At 44.9% G+C, this 14,194-nt stretch overlaps 2 protein-coding genes across 5 annotated transcripts in view; both read right to left on the bottom strand.

Moving 5' to 3' along the window:
- LOC310821669 (nucleosome-remodeling factor subunit BPTF-like) overlaps positions 1 to 4,347 on the bottom strand; it is a 33,732-nt gene extending 29,385 nt beyond the window's left edge. For all 3 annotated transcript variants that reach the window (XM_083693802.1, XM_083693803.1, XM_083693804.1), the window contains exons 1-2: positions 3,627 to 4,347; positions 335 to 1,157 (exon numbers count right to left, since the gene is read on the bottom strand). In XM_083693802.1, coding sequence (XP_083549928.1) covers positions 335 to 1,157; positions 3,627 to 4,146 — 1,343 coding nt within the window. In that variant the 5' untranslated portion in view covers positions 4,147 to 4,347. The remainder of the gene's footprint in view (positions 1 to 334; positions 1,158 to 3,626) is intronic.
- Positions 4,348 to 6,603: 2,256 nt separating this feature from the next.
- Positions 6,604 to 14,194, bottom strand: nol11 (nucleolar protein 11; the record flags this gene model as incomplete). Of its 2 annotated transcripts, none has more annotated exons than XM_083693816.1 (18): positions 6,604 to 6,755; positions 7,030 to 7,137; positions 7,395 to 7,487; positions 8,063 to 8,141; positions 8,432 to 8,668; positions 8,926 to 9,051; positions 10,333 to 10,517; positions 10,628 to 10,687; positions 10,899 to 10,990; positions 11,222 to 11,351; positions 11,546 to 11,622; positions 11,909 to 12,109; positions 12,299 to 12,440; positions 12,690 to 12,747; positions 12,979 to 13,127; positions 13,386 to 13,442; positions 13,533 to 13,646; positions 14,048 to 14,194. In XM_083693816.1, the coding sequence occupies 18 exons, from the start codon at positions 14,192 to 14,194 to the stop codon at positions 6,642 to 6,644; spliced, it is 2,169 nt and encodes a 722-aa protein (XP_083549942.1). In that variant the 3' UTR covers positions 6,604 to 6,641. The 2 variants fall into 2 exon arrangements, 1 of the variants encoding a protein (XP_083549942.1); XR_014554875.1 differs by lacking the exon at positions 6,604 to 6,755 and adding an exon at positions 7,581 to 7,704 and having other exon boundaries at positions 7,114 to 7,137.

Below are 14,194 nucleotides of genomic sequence, written 5' to 3'. Positions count from 1 at the left end.
CTGGCTGCCTGCCTTTCTGTGTAATCTCTTGAGTGGGCCTGGGGTGGCTTACTCTAATCTTTATATTCCTCACAAAAATGACAAGCGAGTAATCTACGTTATCTGAAAACAGACCAATACAGGTGAAAGCAGACTCTTTGTGATAGTACACTTCAGACACTTAAGGTCTTGGGGGGGGAGAAAAACAATCGTTTTAAGTGATAAACAATAACAACGTGATTATGACAGCGAGCTTCCGCTACAACTCAGGTCCGTCAAACGCTCCACAACAGACAACCAAGACAACCATTTATTCATCTTTTGTCTTTCAAATTCCTCTTCCTCTTCCACTCACACTATGATGCGGCGGTTGAGGAACCAGTACTTCCTGCGGTGTCTGTCGTAGCCAATGGGCAGCTGGCGGATGTACGGCCGGATCTTCTGCGCCTCCGTGATGCAGTCGACCACCCCGGTCACTTGGTGCGCGACGCAGACCTCACACTGCCACTCGTCCTCGGGAACCTCCACCAGCGGCGGCTTCACACACTCCAGGTGGTAGACGGCCGAGCAGGTCTCGCAGCACAGCAGGTCGCCGAGGCGATGGCACACCCGGCAGTGGTCGTCGTAGGCAACCACCCCCTCCGACATCAGCTCCTCCCGGGCCAGGTTGGTGGCCAGGAACTGGTCCACCATGAACTGGAGGACTTTGATCTTGCTCTCCAGGGGTTCGTAGGGGTACTCCTCGCCCTCCTGGCAGGGGAGGACGTGGCGGTACTCCGGGTCGCTCTCGCAGTAGGCACGCACCACCTCGGGCCAGGTCATGCCGTCGATGAAGTAGAGGGTGGAGTTGACGCTGTCCTTGAGGTCGGCGGGGCCGAAGGTGGTGTTGGAGGTGTCCTCCTCGCGGAGGATGGCCTTCAACAGGGAGATGTGGGTCTCGGCCAGCAGGGTGCACTGCTCCTGGCCCGCCAGCGCCGCGCAGAAGTCCTCGAAGCGGAAGGGTGAGAGGCGCAGGACGGAGCCGAAGTTGCGGAGGACCTCGTACACGGCGGCCACGTTGAGGAGCTGGCCGGCGGGGATCAGGAGGTCCTCCGACGACTTGGGGAGCTCCAGGGCGGGGATCTCCTTGGCCTCGAAGATGGGGGAGCGGGGTCGGAGCACCCGGGACCTCCTCCGACCTGGAAGGGAGAGAGAGAGGGAGGGAGGAGGGAGTGGAAGAGATGGAGAGAGGAAGAGGAGAGGGTAAGGGAGAGACAGGGAGGGGAGAGAAGGTAAGGGAGAGGAAGAGATGGAGAGAGGAAGAGAGAGAGAGGGAGGAGGGAAGGGAGAGAGGGAGGGGAGGGGATGGAGAGGGGAAAGGATGAAGAGAGGGAGGAAGGGGGAAAGAAAATAGGAAGATAAGTCAATACAATGTAAGGATATGGCTATATGAACATGTCATATCACACAGCCAGAAAAGGGGACGCTACATTTTCCCCCATAGCAAATACATAAATCTTCGCCACATTTCCAAAGTGGATCTCTACATTCCTGAGTGCTGAACTAGAGGCAATTTGTTCACATTTTGTAAACTGTGTAGGCTTCCATTACAATTTAATCTCATTCCGTACACACAATACCTAAACCCCTTACATAAACATCTCCTCACTTTTAAAACAGTGCCAGGGAAAATTGTAAAAACATAAATGAACCAAAACAGCATCTGTGGCGGTCAAGTATTCAATACATGGCTGGGCATGATTGGTTATGTGGTGTCCAAAAGAGGGAAAGCACGAAAGCACTTACTGAGTAAAACATTTGGTAAGAAATTAAAACAAAATAGAAATGTATAACCATGAAGGCTTTGATATTGAGTTAACAACACCATTTTGTTAAGAGTGAGAAACAACCACCTCTCCCCTGGGCAATGTGCCCCCCATGAGAGGATGTGTGTGTGTGTGTGTGTGTGCCCGCGCAAAACCCTGTCTCTTTGTTCCTCCTTGTGCAAAGCTTGTGTGTGTGTGTGTGTGTGTGTGTGTGTGTGCAAGGGCATAATGTATGTATGTGTGTGTGTGTGTGTGTGCAAGGGCATAATCTATGTATGTGTGTGTGTATGTGTGTGTGTGTGTGTGTGCGTGTGTGTGTGTGTGTGATGTGAGGGTGACTGTGCAAGGACAGATGTGTGTGTGTGTGTGTGTTTCTGTTTGTAATTATAGGTCATATGAAAGGCACATAAACCCCTCCTTGCACAATGCAGCACAGCAGACCTATTTGAGGTGGAGGGTTATTTGTGTGTATCTGGGGTGCAATAGGGATTCAATAAACAGGGCTGTGATGCGGTCTGAGACTGTTCAATGTGACGTGTTTACTCTGTTATGAGAAGAGAGAAGGGTCTATGAAATACATCCACCAGTCATTTAGATCAATATAACTGTCAACATCTCTATGGTAACTTAAGTCATTATTTCAACCATTCTGATTTGGAAAATTAGTTATACAACATGGAATATAGTTTCTATGCATAATGCATAATTCAAACTTCATGCTCGATGATCAAAAATGAGTCATCGAAAGACTATTCATTCAATAACCTCATATTTGGACAAACACTAAAAATTCACTGTATACTACAAATAGACTCCTCTTATCGCGGTGGCCAGAAGGCCAGACTGACACCAATGTCACTCTCACCAACAATGTCCTGACATTATGCAACAGCTATAGATTTTATACAAGTGAAATCCGTAATCATATTAATTCTAGAATAATGACGAAGGTTGCCCACTCTCTCTTTCTCTCTCGCTCATTAGAGAGATATTGAAAACGGATTGCTATGGTTACGGGTACAACTTAGTGCGTAATATTATAATGAGTTCAGCAACAGGTGAAATTAGAGCGCCTCTTTTCAAAACAAAGGCCGCGCGCTGTCCTGTCAAGCTGATCCGACCGCATTACATAACGGAATACATCTTACCATTTAATATTCTGATAGAGAAAAAACTCTGCCGTAACGAGGGTTATGTACATGAAACCGCTCTCATTAAATTGTCCAACTTGCGTTTGAAAATTGCAGTGTTTTTTTAAATCACACCATGCAAGAATACACAAAATAAAGTATGGTCAAGTAACGCACGCGCCGTTTCCAAGAGAGAAAAATGTAAACAAAGCCAATAAATGTGAGATTGTTTGACACTTTGTATCCACATAAGCAACGTAACTCGTGTTATCTGACACTTGTAACAGGAAACGCAAAATGAATGAATGGAAAGTGGACAAAAATACTTGCATAATGTTACTGTATGACTGCCGCCTCGTCAATAGCCCTCACAGTTGCATGCTGGAAAAACCATGCAATAATTTCTAAATGGACGAATTAATACAATTGCATGATCCAGTCGTCGGATGCGAGATCACATTTTCAGAAAGTTGCTGATCTATAGCTAAACAGAACACATGCAAAGCGATGGTAGTGTGTGCAGACAGTGCGCGACCTAGCAAGCGATCACCGGGGTTTGGTAAACAAAGGCCTGTTTCTGAGTGCAAGCTCCATTTTGAACAATGCAGCTTGCTTTCCAAATGGAGAAAATAAAGCACTGTTGCACTTTTCCGTGCAATTGCATTGCCTCCAAAATTGCTTGACCCAAGTGGGCAATTGTAAGCCAACGTACCTGGAGTGCTACCATTGCTCCGAAAACTGCTCTCCGTACAGTAACTCCCATCATCTTCGTCTGGTAATTCTTCCAGATAATCGGACTCGTTTTCTACGGCCTCGTCTTCGAGGTCCGATGAGCGATTTCCGTGTAAAAGTTCGTCCTCTTCAGATCTCAAACTAATATTATCCTCGTCCTCGTCGCTATTGTCGTCGTAGACAACCACTGTTTGCGGTCGTCTGCCCCTGCTGCCGCGACCACCTCTCGAACCCCTGCCTCTTCCTCTGCCTCTGCCCCGCGATGTCGCCGTTGCTCCAACTTTCCTCCGACCCCTGGACGAGTGGTAGTTTTCCCTCTTGGAAATATCTGTTTCGGTACTATCCACCACCGAACCTCCTCGTCCCCGGCCCCGTCCTCTGCCCCTTCCCCTTCCACGCATACCTCTCCGGCTACCTCTCGAACCGCGCACTGGCGCTGGCCCGGGGGAGCCATCCCGCATCACTGCCTGTTTGGGCGGCCTTCCTCTTCTCCCCCTCATTGTAGCAAAGAATGTATTATTTTCAATTTTCAAATCGGCGCGCAACTATCCCACGCAAACCCGAGATACACGGGTACCCTCGGAATGCTTAACCAATGTTGCGACTGCCCAAATTAGTCCCACCAAGCCGCGGACTCAATTTAAGGTAGAAAGCTCAAACCGAATGGCCGGTGTCCCGCTTTGGGTTGCCTGCAGTCGCCATTTTTCCTCGCATCTCTCCGTCCGTTGAAAACAGACAGCAGGCCCAGTAAGGGGGTCACGTGACCACTATTCTACAATAGATGTTAGTTCATAAAATTAGTTATTCATGCAAACGTGATGCTCACACGGTTGTTTATTTACAGTCACTTGTCTTGCCATGCCAATTCGTACTAATCACGAATTTGTCGCCCGGTTACATTGTAATAGCGTCGTACATTCACACTGACGTCGCTGTCGTTGTTGTAGGAAAGGAAGAAGATAAGCATACGTAGACCGACATAGAGAGGAGTAGAATCATGAAATCAACCGATTTCTTGTAAGTCATAAGTTTCAGGGAGTTTCAGCACATGCTACATTATTGACAGTAGTTCAATATACAGTAACATACGACAAATAGATACGTTTTTGCTCCATTCATGTAATAATTAAAGATATTTGTTTAATCCTAATGCCCATCCAGTACGTTTCCAAATATGATAACAAACACTTTTAGAGGATGCTATATTAATGAATTATTCTGGTAATACTTAAATAATTCATAATTATTCAGATAATACTCCTGTTTTATGTTTGTGCTAGAAGTGGACCATGACATGATCTTTCAACTATGTTGACATGTATTATTATTTTTTTGATGAAGAAGGCTTGGATGTCCCCCTTGGGTGTTTCTTAGAACAATCATCATAGGCCTACCTTTTCCCCTCCCTCTATGGAAGTGTTTTATATATATTTATATATATATTAGTGTTAGGTATATATATATTTAGTTATTATATTATATATATATATATATATATATATATTGTTAAAGCAGGCCTTATTGCATTGCCACGTGGGAAGAGCAGTCTTAATACAATGTAACAAAGTGGACTACATGAACTACAGGCAAAGGCTAATCATAAAGCATCAAATTACTGTTATTACTATTATCAATGTATTACTAGTAATGGTATTTCATGATATCCTAGTAGATGTTTATTAGCAGAATATCCTGAGTTTCCGTGATAACTACTTGAAATTACTATATGTTTAGGACTACTGGTCTAGTGCATTTAAGATAAATGATCGTGAGATCACATTTATAGATATACATTATATAGATATACATCATAGACATTGATAGATATACATTAAGTTGTCGTGGCCGAGTGGTTAAGGCGATGGACTAGAAATCCATTGGGATCTTCCCGCGCAGGTTCGAATCCTGCCGACAACGGCTTCTTTTGATGTTCCAAATTCGATACTGAACACTTTCCCGCCAAATTGCTGTATTTGTGAATCACAATTTACTGTCGTTTCTATCAATTATATCATTCTACGTATCAAGATTGCCTTTATATCACATAATGTAAAAGCCATTTACGAGACCATTTCAGATGATCCTTTCAAAAGGAACACGGTAAAAACTGAAAAGTGCTCCTCCAAGTGTTCACAGAGGGCATTCACTTATGATAAGTCACTACACTCATTTGATGGCATTCATAATCAAAGTCAGCCTAAATATGACATGATCGATGTAGGCTATTGTTTGTTAGATTGAAGCAAGTTCATTCAAATTGCCATGTGCAACCTTTCCTCAAAAACACGACATTGGAGTCATGTTATGGCTGGTGGTGGGACAAAAACAACAGACACTTCTTTACTCACAGGGTATTTTTAGTAAAAACACTGTCACATGAAATCAGAGACAACTTTTTTTTGCAACACAAAATATTTCTATAGAAAACAGGAGCTACACTGTGAATGGTAGATTTACAAGTTAATCACAGTCCAGGCGTCCTTAATGAAATACACTAACATTTGTTCAGCCCCCATTTCCACTTATAGACATGCCAGTATTCTCTAAATGTTGATCACCAACTTCAGCTCACAGACATGCCGGTATTCTGCCAGTATCCTTATGCATGTACAGGGCAGTCGATTCCAGAGGGGTTCAAAGCAACATTGCCGTTGACGCGTCACTGAACTTTAGTCTTTTTTTTTGTGCATAATACTTGCAAATATTACCACAAATGTCGCCAGGGTTTAGAAACGTATAAAACACATTTGGTTATGGTGATCTAGATGTCAACAATGCCGAGATTCACAATTAGATGGTATGGTTGACTTTCCACACACATTAATTTTGGTCGGCAAAACAACATGGCCGAAGCATGGCTGTGGGCCAGTCGAATCGTGTTCCAAATGCTAAGTGGGTTACCATTACAGCCACACAACCACCGAGTGTCACAGGGAAGGAGATCAACATTGTCAGATTTTATTATTTTTTAACATAATCAGTAATTTACATAAATCTAAAACAGCTCGATCACTTCAATGGAGTACTGGCCGATGTCCTTCGACGTTTTCATCTTGTTGAGTTCTTGAAGACTGCCCTCGATCTTCCTCAGCTCAGAGAATAGTCTCACCTGGAAGAGACAAGACATTTCAGCTTCGGTTTCAATCAAGAAGCTTTTCAGACGTGTGTAATATGAACCACTGAATATATCCATGGTGCTACAGCATGTCAGACTCTCATTATAACAGCATTGTTATCCAAAACTACAGGATCCTTTTAAAAAAATCTTTCTGTCTTTTTATCCCAGTTAAAAAGCAAAGAAATTACACTGTATGTTTATTTACACAATGGAAACATACTACAAATGCATTGAGTCATTTCTGGAGGATCAAAGAGGGATTCACCTGAGATTTGACAAAGCTGTGGAGGTTTGACAGAATGCTTCTGGCCTCTTGGGTCATGACCAGGACAGTGAAATGGGCGTCTAGCAGCAAACACACCCAGTCCATGATCTGGAACACAAAAACAGTGCACAGAAAAACACATATTATTTTATTTATTATTATTATTAAGACTGTAATATAGGACAGAAAAATGTAGTACTGTATCGGTACCTACTGCACTGCGTCATGTGTGTGTGTTCAATGTTGGTTATGACTAACTGTGTGTGCTGCTATTTTGGCCAAGTCTCTCTTGTAAAATATCTATTGAATTCTAAAATGGGACTAAACCTGGTCAAATAAAAGGTCAAATTAAAATCATGACAAACCTGTGTCATAGTTGGCGATCTCAGACCAGGCATCTGTGTGTTGACGTCTTGGGAGAATTTCAAATAGAGGAACTGCAGGTACTGAAGAAAGAGCTAGAAGAGAAAGACCACCGTTACCACTTCCTGTCAGTCGTAACCCTCCATTTGTTATAAATACATGGCGGATGGTTGTACATTGTAACACACCTGGAAGAAATCACTGATCTAACACTTCTGCCGTGGATTGAAGACCCATTTCTTCAGGCGACATCTTAACTGTCCCTCCTGAAGACCTCTTCACCCCCACTACCTCCCTGTACAAGTTTATCTACTGTAAATAAATTAATTATAAAAAAAAGAAAAGAAAAAAGTAATTCTTCCTTCTTCTAGCATTGTGACTGCCAAATGGCCCGTGGTCCTACCATAGATTACTTTTTCTTATGATGACGGATGGATAGATGATTCTCTTACTTAGACAAATGGATTTGTTGCGAGTCGCTTTGGATAAAGGCGTACGCTAAATGCCATGAATGTAAATGTAATGCAAATGTAACACAACCGGATAGGTCAAAGCAAGCTTTCCACTGCATTGCTTTCACCCATCGAGTCTGGTCAGGTCAGTGATTTATTCAAGAAGGGGAATAAGGAAGGATGCATTAAGAGTATTCAAAACAAGGACAGCCACTCACAAGGACCTGCTGGGAGGAGAGGTCCTTTAGGTGTGGGAGCAGGAAGATGTCACTGAACGGCGTCTGCAGCACTTCATTCCTACGGCAGCACCAGTTAAGTCATAACACCGCGGTACAGGTCCGATACAGGAAAGTGTGAGACTACGAAGCACTACGAAAACATCCACATCGCGTTATCTTTGCCAAGACGCATCTGACTGCTGATGATTCAACACTGTGACTCAGTGCTTCGTCAATGGGATCAATCCTACGGTCTTAGTGTGGTCCTCTTCACAGTTTCACACTCCCACGGTTTTAAAGCATCTGTCCGTATCACGTTAACAATAATAACGATAATCAACAAATGACTCAATAGTGTGACAAGGATACAGTAGTACAGCCTTGTGTAGGCCTACAGGGCAGGTCTCTCCTGGCGCTGACGGGGTCTCCTCCTTCTCCTGAGGCTTGGGCTGGGCGTTGTGGGCGTCACAGCTGTCCTCCTCGTAAGGGGCGGGACTGAAGCCGTTCTGCTGGGCTCCCTGGCCACGCCCCCCCGCCATCAGACCCTCCATGAACGAGACGCTGTCTGGCTCCAGGCTCACCATCTCTACATCACCGTCTGGCACACTGAGGGCGGAACACACACAGAGAGACACACACAGAGACACACACAGAGACACACACAGAGACACACACAGAGACACACAGGTTAGCTAAAAATGCGGTTGGGGAGGTGAAGACTCCAACTGAAAATAAATCAACATTGTAGATCAAAGGTGGCAAAATAGAAAACAGGCAACAACCCCTTGCCCGAGGTACAGCCAGCCAGCCAGCCTGGTAGCTTTAGCTTGTTAGCCACTGACTGAGGAAGACCGTCTGCTCACCTGATGAAGGTCTTGAGGCAGGCACAGGTGACAACCTCGGGGATGTCAGGGAAGAGCTGCAGGCACAGCTGACACAGGAAGTAGTCCTTCTTCTCCAGGGCCAGCAGCAGGAGCTCAGGACACACACTGGAACGAACACACACACACACACACACACACACACACACACACACACGTCAATTAGTTGCAGTGTCGGACATTAGCTGTTGTGTTTCTGCATTTGCACACAATTCGAAGGGGCAGCCATCAGTGACAGAAAGGCGAAAAACCCTAGAACACCCCTGGCCCGTAACAACATGTCTGTATACAAACCGAGTGTCGGGTATAGGGATGGGCATGATTAATCGACGATCGATTAATTGATCATTAGAATTTCGTCGATGACATTATTTTTTTTAGTCGATGAAACTAGGCTTCGCGTCGTGCTAAACAACTCCCCTTACCTGTTGTAAAATCAGCGAAACCCGCGGCCTCTTGGGGCTTATTGCTTAATTTTACCACACGGGGGCAATATTTGAAAAAAAACACCACAGGCCTACTCAGTTACCTGCGAGTTTCCGTGTATTTCAAAAGTAATCATGAAGAGGTCACGGCGAAGTGTGGTGTGGGACCATTTTGTTTTAAAAAATGACTTAGTTAACTGCAAACACTGCGAAGCTGTGTATAAGTATAACTCGGCCACGACTCAAATGATGTACCACTTGAACAACGCGCATCCGACCCTGGTTAGTGGCGGTGCATCCTCCTCTCAGTCTCAACCTAGCATCAACTCGGTGTTAGCACGGAGGAGCTGCGATGCACAACGAGCAGAGAAAATTACCCAAGGGATCTGCAAGTTCATTGAGATGGATATGCTGCCCTTAAGTATTGTTGAGGGAGAAGGTTTTCGAAAACTGATAAACTTATTGGAACCAGCATATCACATTCCGTCACGACGTACTATCACCAGACTGATAGAAACTCACTACGTACTACTGTAAGTTTAACTGCCACAAGAGTTGTTCATCTCAATGAGGAAAACACGCTGTGTTTTTGTATTTTCATTGCATTTTGAATATAGCCTATAAATAGTGAATTTTAATATAAAAATATTAATGATCAATCGAAAATCGATCGTTAATTCTCCCGACGATCGACTAAGACAATTTAGTCGAATGCCCATCCCTAGTCGGGTAAAGGTCATACAGGATATTATGAAGCATTCAAGGTTGTAGCTCTCCAGGACCAAGAGGGAGGAGGATCACTCAGGAGTGAGGACCATTAAGAACACAACGCCTATGAATTTTACAATGTATTTTTATGACATACTGTGCATTCAACTGCAACTCACCTGTATGAAATGTGCTGTTAAATACAGTTGATCATTTTCCTCACATGTTTATATAACCATGCCACCCTCATCCTCACCTGTGGCAGAGACACTGTGTGTGTACCAGCTGTGCCAGGGTGCTGGCAATGTAGAAGGCAGGTTCAGCCTGGGACCGGGCCACCAGGTGGCAGGCCAGCTGGCCCACCGAGGACTGCAGGTCCTGGGCATCGGCTCTGGAGAGGAGGGCCTCTACCTCCTTCTGGACCTCAGACTCTGGGCCAGTCTAGACGGAGATGGGAGGGTTAGTCATCCACCCGAGCAAGTTTCTATGAGGTCGACCTCTCTTCAATAGATTTGAATTTTTACAAAAGGGAGTAAAACGTTTCTATATACCTGGATGAGCTCCAGTACCTGGTCCACCGTGAGGAGAGGCGCCGCTTGGCTTCTTCGACTCTGTAAAGGGAGGACCAATCAGATTCCATTATATTAACACAAACGACTGCTGTTCAACTTCAGGGACATAACATGAACCTATATGACCAGTTAGCTACCATTACAAGAAAATCAAGCGTTACTGAGATAAAATGAAGGGTGGATTATAGACCAGTCATTTGCATAAGTGATTTCTCCCAGAGGTTACTGATGTTGACAGTAGGTAACTTACACTCTTCCTGGTTTCCATCCCCCTAGCAGCCTGTGATTGGTCACCATGGAGCATGTCGTTCCAGGAAGTCATCGGTGCTGACGATTTGGACTCTAAAATGACACAAAGGACACCAAGTCAGATGTCTGTGTTGTTCTGACCATGGGCGCAATACGGTATAACTGGAGTCATAGCTGTCCATAACAATGCCTGAGTGATGGATGATGTTTAAATCATGTTTTGCACAAATAACAATGGACCATGTATGTCTTATGTACGTTTTATATCAAATACCATTTGAAAATTAAATTTAAAAAATAATTCTATAAAAATAAAATCAATACCTGAGTGAAAGGTCCCAGTCTGCTTCAGTTTCCCCAGGGCTGAGGCCAGGGAGGACATCTGACACTCGTAGGGGATGACAGACAGGGCCTTCCCATGGGGAACAAACAGCTTCCCAGAGTAACACCACATCTGAGGAGAGGGAGAGGATCAAGTCATGTTGTTGATCAATGTGCATCGTCCCTGACAAGTAAATCCAAGGAAGGCTTTCCCATAAACATTGTTGTTTCTCACAAGAAAACCATCAACATGTAAGCAACAGAGCTCGCCTAAACTAACTGAAACAGATTCAGTGTCGTTCTAATGTAATTCCCATGTATTCCTACCTGTCCATAGATCCTCCCTGCCAGCTCTTTGCCTGCCTGGAGCGTCTGGAAGTTTGTATTCCATATGCAGAGGAAATCTGGGAAGATCGGAGGAGGAAAGTAATTCAGAACCTTCTGGAAATCACATGAGATGCCAGTCTTTACATTTTAGACATTTAGCAGACGCCTCTCGAAGTAAGTAAAAGTAATTTGTCGAAGTAAGTCCATCTATCCATCAGTCATCATAAGAAAAACAAATCTATGCTAGGACCAGGGGCCATTGGCAGTCAATGTTAGAATGCTATTTTTTCTTTTATTTATTTATTATTTACAGTAGAGAAACTGTACAGGGGAGTAGTGGGGATGAAGAGGTCTTTCATTCACCTTTCCCAGACCCTGCAGAAGGGTGTGGCACCCCCACCACTGCTATATGGGCCTCATCCAGGGCCACAACGGAGGCTGTCCCCAGCTCCCCCTCCCCGATGGGCAGCTTCAGGAGCAGGCTACGGGACAGTGCCTGGTACCCCTCCACCGCCACCTGCCCTCGCAGCGCCACCACACTCTGGTACACACACCCGTTAGGGTCTGAAGGAGAGAGGGGGGGGGAGGGGGGTGGAGAGAGAGAAAGAAAGAGAGATGACAGCACGTTCCCAACTACAGCCCCCAAACATCCATCAATCAACATCAACCATGGATGTTATGTCATCCTGGTATCTGTTACATGTTCTGACATAAACAACTTGTTTTGGGACAAGCAATCGGGTCTATACTCACAGAGAAAGAGCAGACTAATGTGTTTCTCCCTGAGCGAGGCCGAGACACTCAGTGGGGAAACCCCCGTGTCCTCTCTCTCCAGACGGTACTTCTGTAAGATGTTGGGGTTGAATTTCTGGACGTACAGGAAGTAGTCCCCTTTCTGCGACGGACCAGAGGAGAAGCAGGTTATAGTAAATTCTGGATCGGCCCACTATCCCCTATGCACTGACATATAGGTCTTAAAAGATTGGCAACATGGGCAAAGGTGAAGCTATTTCCCACATAGATGAGGCCTATAGCTATCTTTACAAACCGTGGCAAAGGTAGTGCCAAACCATGCCTGACTGAAAACCTGTACAGAAGGTTATTCACTAATTACAACTAATTAAATAAAGAAGAGGCACTGTACCTGTTCGGTAGTGAAGAGCACAAAGTGCTGTTTCTCAGCCACAAAATTGGTGCTCCATCTGGGTGACAGAAGGACATCATCAACAACAAGCCATTGTTTACCACTGCAATGAAGAGCACCTTCCACCAGTGGTGGGAAACTCGGGTCATATCAGCCTTGCAGATAGAAATCTAATGTACAGACTAGAGCAGTCATGACTCCCTATTCTGTATGACAAGATACCTGTTCTACACAGCATATTTCTATCTGGATGTTCTATACTGAAGAAGCCTCTAATGGTATTTCTGACCTTATGACCTCCTCCTCCGCTAGGACGTCCTCTATGGGCTGCTGGGGGGCGGAGAGGAGAGAGTCCAGCATCCGGACAGCCCCTTTCTCGAACAGAACCACAGGCTCGCCCTCTGGGGCGGAGTGGACCCTCCATACATCAGCTGATACCTAATCGCACACATGCGCACACACGCACACGCACACACACACACACAGGGCAGGAGGGACCATAACAGAAGTTCAGATAGAGAGGAGCTGAGAGTTACTGTAAAGTGAATGTGGAGGAATTACATGTAAAGGAAATGTATGGTGAACATAAAATCAATTGGGTGACACAAGGTCTAAGTGAATAACATCCTTCAATACTGACACATTCTGAAGACAGAGATTGAAAGCGTCTGTGTGTGTGTGTGTGTGTGTACTTACTGTTGCTTTGAATGCTTTGTCTAAATTTACATCATCATTTTTCCACACCCTGATGACCTGAGAGGGAAACACCATTATGAGTAATATCCATTGGTTGATCAAGTTCAAGTTTAGCACTGTTTTTTTTCGGTGCTTAAGCTACTTTACCTTGTTGTCTGAAATCGCCACAAACTCCTGGGTTTTGGTGTTATACACCGCGGGTGCAGTCAAAATCTGTCCTTGTTTCACAGTCCAGCTACCAAGCGGCTTCTGATCTGAAACCTGGCAAAACGACAGGGGTCCAAGTAAGTAAACAACGAAAGCATGAAGTCAAACGAACACATGAAACATCACATGAACAGCCAAACGAACTGTGCAGTGCAACTGTGTATGGCCTTCATGACTTTTGAAGACACAAACGTCAGGAAATTGAACCCAGCACCCGAGCAATCAACTGTTGCAAGAAAGACAGGTTGTAAATAAGGTATATGGCGAATATACAGTCATGGTTTTGTAGCTTGTTGTTGAACTGTATCGCTGAACTAGAGAATAAACTGTTAGCGTGACGGTGACTGTATTTTGATCACGTAGCATAGCACCAATGCAGTGCACACACACGAGTGTGCCGGGACTGTCGCATCAGCTGGTTGTGGCTTTGAGATACGTCTTTCCGTCAACATTACCTTATACAAAGTGACAGATCTCGAAGAATCGGTGACCGCTACACAGTCGCTGTCCCCGTCCACTTCAACTCCCTGAATTCCCGAATCTGAAGCATTTTGCGATTGTACAAGTCCGCACAACGTGAATCCCTCATACAGCGCTGCCAT

This window comes from Argentina silus (assembly GCF_951799395.1).
Source record: "Argentina silus genome assembly, chromosome: 22".
Classification (NCBI taxonomy): Eukaryota; Metazoa; Chordata; class Actinopteri; order Argentiniformes; family Argentinidae; genus Argentina; species Argentina silus.
Note: the sequence above shows the minus strand (reverse complement) of the source record. Positions and strands in the feature narration are given on the sequence as shown.